This window comes from Phaethon lepturus, unplaced genomic scaffold, assembly GCF_000687285.1.
Source record: "Phaethon lepturus isolate BGI_N335 unplaced genomic scaffold, ASM68728v1 scaffold47452, whole genome shotgun sequence".
Taxonomy (NCBI): Eukaryota; Metazoa; Chordata; class Aves; order Phaethontiformes; family Phaethontidae; genus Phaethon; species Phaethon lepturus.
Window position 1 is genome coordinate 306 of NW_010523534.1, and position 6905 is coordinate 7210.

At 36.0% G+C, this 6905-nt stretch overlaps 1 protein-coding gene across 1 annotated transcript; it reads left to right on the plus strand.

The window, feature by feature from the left end:
* Positions 1-310: 310 nt before the first annotated feature.
* On the plus strand, positions 311-5408 carry COMMD8 (COMM domain containing 8). The gene is made up of 4 exons (XM_010282142.1): positions 311-467; positions 1482-1634; positions 3381-3536; positions 5207-5408. The coding sequence occupies exons 1-4, from the start codon at positions 399-401 to the stop codon at positions 5225-5227; spliced, it is 399 nt and encodes a 132-aa protein (XP_010280444.1). The 5' UTR covers positions 311-398; the 3' UTR covers positions 5228-5408.
* Positions 5409-6905: the final 1497 nt, after the last annotated feature.

The window sequence follows — 6905 nt, forward strand, 5'->3', positions numbered from 1 at the left end:
GTCAGCAGTACGTCACAGTCGTGCACAAAACTCTGAAGTCCAAATGTAAGACCGAGGTGAATCTGAATCGTGTGATTTCTGTGGCCAAACCTTGTGAATTGACTTTGGAGGAGAGGAGAGGACAGTTCATAGGCAGGGACTGCTTCATTATGACTTTTTAGAATGGTGCAATGGGCTGCACTTAGAGGAAGCATTGAGACAATACCTGGTGAAGGGAGGGGTGATAACTGAATTGCCTGATCAGTCTCGTATGTGGGGTAGGTTAACTGCGATAGAATCATGTTCTTAAGTTATCTATCACATTGTTTCAGTTCCTTCATAAAATAGTTGATGGCATATGTGGCCGTGCATATCCTCGATACCAGGATTATGGAAGTATTTGGAGCTTGTCGGAGTGGATGGAGGTTTTAGAAGAAACAATGACGTATTTCAAAACTGCGGTCGGCAAAAACATATCTGATGAAGAGGTAAGTGCTCATCGCTCATTGGGCTTGACTTTGAGAGCTCATACTGGAGTGATTAGTTCTGTAGTTATTTAGTACTAGAGTATTTTTATAGTGTAGCATTTGAATAGCAGCAGAGTAAGCCTAAATAGGTAGAAGGTTAGCAGCATTTAGAGATACACTGTGAAGACTTCTTAAAAGAAAAAGTGCAACTGGACTCTATTTTTTTTTTAAGTTTAAATAGAACTGGATAATAGTTATTAAAGTACTGTTTTATTCACATAATATCTTAAGTATTACCAAATTAAATCTGGTTTCTTTTAAAGTACATAACCTGTCATTACTGTTCATTAGCAATAAAAACAATTCACACTCTGTTTGGCTTTCTTTGTTCATTACTACTGCATTGAAGTGTTTTAAAATATTGACTGTATGTGAACAAAAAAAAAATCTAGACTGTGAACGGAGGACTGTGTGGGACAGACTATAATTCAGGGCATTCCAATATGTATAAATCTTGCAAAAACTTGTTCCATTATCACAAATCTTAACTCTCATCTTTTGCGCATTGCTCGTATTTTGGCTACCTGCTAGTAGCTAGATGAAAGAAAGTTGTGTAGCCACAGGAAGGTCCATTCATCAGTGTGTCCGTTTCAGCTCAGATAATGTATTTTGTCTCCACTCTGATAGTTGGAAGCTCAGAGCTAAACCTGTGTTGTTTGTGTGTGTGGTTGTTGTTGTTTTGTTTTGATTTTAGGGTGTTGTCGAAGAAAGTCAATAAAGCCTCCGTTCTCTGATGTCTTTAGATTACAATTTTTTTTTTTTTTAATATGTTGCTGTGGTAAATACTGACTCTTAACTATCAAACACAGAGAGCAGCCACTGAGGGCAGTATAAGAAAGATGAGACTGTGGAGTCTAGTGACAGCTATCTGGGTAGAAGCTTGCGTATCTACAGAGCACAGCTATTACAGGTGGTACATGTTATTTCTGTGATTCATAGTTTAAGCAATCACAATTTTTATTTTTATTTTTGTAGGCTGCTCAGCAGATAAATGAGTTAAATTCAAACTATCAAGAAGCAATCACAAAATGTCTAAAAGGCAGAAAGGAGGAAATCAGGAATGCACTGGTGGAAAGAGTAAATGCAATCTCTTCTGCCCAGCTGCAGGATTTTGACTGGCAGTTAAAGGTGAGAGAGTTGCCTTAATGTTGTTTGAAAGTGTTCCATAATACAGAAGTAACTACTGATATAATCCCTTTAGGCCTGCTCATTCTGGAGCATGGTTCAATTTTTATAGGTATCAGAAAAGCACATTCATGATAACGCATCAAAGTCTTGCCAGAAATTTGTATAAACTGTAAAAGTAAAATTACTATTATTTTTTTTACCCCCCTTCTTTGTTCTTTTAAAGCTGCAATACCTATCTCTTGCCTAAAAGCAGATTGAGCGTAATTCAAGAACACCTGAAACTTTCATATGCTGTTATGGTTTTGAGGCTCGAATAGGCCTCAAATAGTATTGTAAGTATTTACTTAAATGAGTAAAAATAGTATTTTTACACAAAGGAAGAAGAAATACTTACTTAATTTTAGCAGTAGTACAGTGATTCAGGATGTGCTTCCCTTTTTTCAAACTTTTAGATTCCTGCAATAAACAACTACTTAATTAGTTTGAAATCATTTATCTTTAGAATTACTTTGATAATAAGCAATGATAACTCTGTTGCCTGAAGTTGGATGATGCTTTGGAGTTATGAAGACAGCTGTTTTAAATTAAGCTGTATCAGAGACTTAAAATATAAACAATATAAGTAATGTTTAGTTAGTCCGTGGGAGCTGCTAAACAGATTTGTAGAGCTGTTAAATAGATTTCCACTTCAACAAGTGTTAAATTTGTGCAGGAAACAGCTTTGGAAATCAAAGAGCAATGCCCATAATAAGATTTTGCAAAAGCAAATATGGCGTCATAATGTGCTTCAGATGAACTGTTACTAGGGATTGATTTCTCGCTAACTGCATTTACTTCTGACAAAAATATAAACTAGACTTATGTGAACTCATGTTTTTTGCTTGTGGTTTCTTTTAACTTTTTCTTCTGGAGGATTTTTTGAGTTTGTTTCTATTTTGTGATACAAATTTCTGGTACATGTCTGAATGATTGTATTAATTTTGCTTTAAAACACTTTTTTTTCCTCTTGAGCTGGTTGTGATTTTTTTTTTTCACTTACCATAGTTGAACCCTACCAAGGACATTGTCTCTCCTCTGCTCTACCACATTGTGCTTTCTAAATAAATAAGATAGGTGTGTACAATGCTGACCTACAGTATTATCAACTGATCTTTAATTGTAATATATTTTAAAAGCCTTATTTATACTGGAGTGAGTATAATAGTACACAAAAAAAGCACAATTGGCATGTAGTGCTTTTTGTCAGTGATTGTCAAATAGGATATCTGACAGTGTTTGATCAGCTGTACAGAGTTGAAAAATGCACAAAGGTGTCCTCTTTCTCCCAACTGCCCGCTTCTATAAGGCTCTTACTTGTTGATTACCAGAACTATTTGAATATGGTGACTTCAGAATTCATATATATCACTTTTGGAGAGCCATGATCAAATATATCTTTTCTTTTCACCTAGAAACAAAAATGTAGCAGCCTGGTAATTTTAACAATTTGTTTTGACAAATGTATTGCTATGAAGAGGGATTTTAGTATTTCAGTATGTTGCTAGTATTAACAAACAAAAATGCCAACAAGGCGGGGGGGGCGGGAAGCAAAACCAAAACCTGCAGAGGTGACTTGTGAGAAGTTAGTTTTGTCATGTTCTTGGTTCTGTTAGTACATGTTCAATATAAAGTGCAGATGTGATCCTATGAGACTGAAAACTTAATGGCATCACGTTCACTTTGTTGTTGTTTCATCAATCTGTATAGCTTGCTCTCTCCAGCGATAAGATCTCCATGCTGCAAATGCCACTTCTCAATCTTGATTTGGATGTGAGAGAAAATGGTGAAATTAAACCAGTTTCTATAGAGATGAATAAGGAAGAGTTGCAGAACCTAATAAATGCACTGGAAGCTGCAAATAAGGTAGCTTTTACTGATACCGCCCTTTGTCCTAACTTTTCATGTACTGAGTTTATCTTAACTGAAATTGTTGGTTCTGGGTATCTTGCTGAAAACCCAAAGTAAATCATTCATTGGCAAAATGACTATAGAGTAACAGAAAGCCTTACGTAAGGCAGACTATCTTTGATAGACTTCAGGGTTTTTTTTAGCACAGTTTAGTCTAGAACCTTTTAAAAACATAATTAGAATCCTGATAAGCATAATAGTCTGTTCAGAGCACCATTAAAAAGTCTTGTGAGAATAGGAGGAGAAGCAAATGAAATGACAAAGTATCAGATGAGAGTTGATTTTGAAAATCTGTTGAGAACTCCAGTGTTCCCCCAGCTTCACAAAATGTCAGTGGTTGGGAATGCATATAGGAGAGTTGTTTGGTTCAAATTTAGTGCTTTAATTTCCACAGTGTAGTAAATCAGGAAAAAAGTTACAAAGATTCCAATACAGTATCCCAAGAAGAAAATATCAAGTGAAACTTCATTTGGAATGTCTCAGATTTCTTAATAGAAAAGATTGAGGGAAGTGAGGATTTTAAGGAAAACTGTTAGGGGAAGAAGTGTCATTTGACTTGCACCTTGGTGATAACTGCAAACCCTGGAGCCCATCCTTGTTCAGTTACCTTTCAGGATTAATTCTGGCTCTGTTATAAAGGAAAGTGGGGGTTTTTTTTTGTTGTTTTCCTTTTTTAAATCTGAAAATGTTTTCAAATACTTAAGTCTGTTATCCAGGAGATGGAACTCTCTGATATCTTGTAGGCGGGATCTGAAAGTGTTGTATCAACATGTTGTACAAGTTAGCAGCTTCTAGTTGCCTCATAACACTTAGCAAGTAAGGGGTTTCTTTAGATGTTTTATGTAATGTTATGATGCTATAGCTGGGATCTGTAGACCAACATTTGGAAAAAAATTTCTATTAGTACATGATTGATAATAACAGATTTATAGCTTATAGAGTTAAAACACTAAGTTCTAGTAGTGCTGTTAATATTTTGAATTACAAAAGACACCAATATTTTGTCTACCGGTTGCTTTAATGAGGCTGATGTGAGACCTCTGAATAACTACGTAGTTCCCAGAGAGAGAAATGCATTGGTCCAGATACAGGTGGTGCTTTTGTGAAATGCGAGCCCTTAACAGCTTGCTTTTCCCTTGGATTTTTTCCTTCAAAACGAAATCAAAATAGTAGCTTGTCATGAATTCTGCACTATGCAAACAAAGATTCTTCTGGGACAGACTTCCATTTCTACAAGCCTTTTGCTCTGCTTGAAGGTCTGTATGGAAGCTGTGGGATGCTGTCATCTCCTTTCTTAGTTTTATGTGTGCACAAAGAGGAATTCATTCTAGAAATGGTCCCTCTGTTCTGCTTTGTGTGGAAGGAATCTCACTGGACCTGGAAATTACCATTCTACTTTTTGATTTCAGGGAGGTGAGGAATGATTTGTGTGCAGCAAGTGCTAAAGAAAGTTACTAGAAGTGATAGTTGTGTGAGGTTGTAAGAGAGCTGACAGAGGGATGGTGTGTTTTCCAATATACAGTTGCATATTATACTGTAACAGAAAGCAAAAAGCTGTATTTCCTAGGCTGCTTAAGTTTTGGTCTCATCCAACTTCAATCTCATTCTTTTTCTCCTTTTTGAAGGTTGTCTTGCAACTGAAATAATGGAATTGAGATCATTGACAGTATCTGCTGGTGATGGCTCCCCAGTTGACTTGGGGGGGGCAGGGGAAGAAGTGTTCTCTGCAAAGCCAGAAGTTGTTGATGCTATAAGATACTGAAGTGAGAAGGCCATTATGACTTGTGACCAAATAAACTATTAATCCTTTGATGAAAATAATAATCTTGTACGTGTTTGACAAAAATATAGAAATCAAATGTACAGTTGCTTTTAGTACTAAAGATTTATAGAACTATGGAAAAATATCACTTATGACATGTACCATATTTGTTTTGCTTAAATGTTGGCAGTGACTGCACAGATGTCTAGTAAAACGAAGGTGTCTTACTTGCATAATATGTTATCCTTATCTAAGGTGCCATGATAATGAAGAACATGACAGAGTACTTGTAGGATTAATGTATTTATACTTGTAAATAGTAAATAAACACTTGATTTTGTGTGTGAATAATTACAGTAATTTGTTTCTTGATTTATTAATCACTAAACTCAGAATCTTTTTAGATGCTGGGAAAAATCAGCTTTATAAACAAAAGCCGTATAGAACCACAGAACATTTGAGGTTGGAAGGGACCTCTGGAGGACATCTTATCCAATCCCCCTGCTCAAGCAGGGCCACCTAGAACAGGTTGCACAGGACCATGTCCAGATGGCTTTTGAATGTCTCCCAAGTATGTTGGCAACCTGTTGCAGTGCTCAAAAGTTGAAGAAGCCCTGAGTCTTTACTCAGAGTAAAGTTTGAGGTTTTAGCCTGCGTTTTTTATCTTAGTTGATGTCTTTTCACTTAAATAATCAATGTCTTCAAAAGGAGGTGCAGTGCTGGGGAGGAGCTCGCCTATGGAGACTATGAAAAGGCTATTCCCAGCCCACAGTAGAGCAGAGAATTGGTAAACTGTAGTCTAAATCTTTCTGAAAGCAGATTGCGTTTTGGTTGTACTATGTAACAAAAGTTAGAAGCTGTAACACTAAACAAGCCTACGCCAGGAATCTTTATGATTTTTGCTATTTGTTAAACCATTTTTCCATACGTAAAGAGCAAATTATCTGAAATGCTTATATAATATGCGTATAAGCATATTTTGTGTATATAAGAACATAAAAAGGCAAAGTGTTGGTGACTTAAGCTCTTCATAGTTTCAAACTTGTGGGTCTTGGGTTTCTTCTATGTCTTGTTGTGCCATAGGTTTTCATATAATAAAAGTGTAAAATAATACATCTGTACAAAAAATTGGATTTCAGAGGACTGGTCAGAGAAGAGGAGGAGGAGAAGCTCTTGTAGAAAGACCCCTATGTGAAGGATTTTTGTAGGCTTCATGGATAGCAACCTAAATATGTTTCTAATACTAAAACTAGCATTTATGGATCAGAATATTTTTAAAAAGTGTGTATGTGTCTAATGTGGTCTGTTTCCCTTTTATTTGGTACTGGTACATTCAGTCAGATGTGCATGTAGTTCAGTGTCAGCAATTCAACAGAGATCAGAAAAAGTGGAGAAGGGGATTAAGAGTTCTAAGAAAGACTGGAAAACACCTTACAATGAAAGGACTGCAATCTCTTTAACAGACATGGCTTAATCATAGTCTTGAATATTTATAAGCAACAGGAACTTGATAATGGATGAGATAAAAGATAAAGGCATTGCATCAGTGGTACCAAATTCAA

Excerpts from the sequence above, each read along its gene's own strand:
- COMMD8 (XM_010282142.1), top strand. The coding sequence starts at position 399 with ATGGAGGTTTTAGAAGAAACAATGACGTATTTCAAAACTGCGGTCGGC. Across the intron at positions 1,635-3,380 it reads ATTTTGACTGGCAGTTAAAG|CTTGCTCTCTCCAGCGATAA; the intron begins GTGAGAGAGTTG and ends CAATCTGTATAG. Across the intron at positions 3,537-5,206 it reads CACTGGAAGCTGCAAATAAG|GTTGTCTTGCAACTGAAATA; the intron begins GTAGCTTTTACT and ends TCCTTTTTGAAG.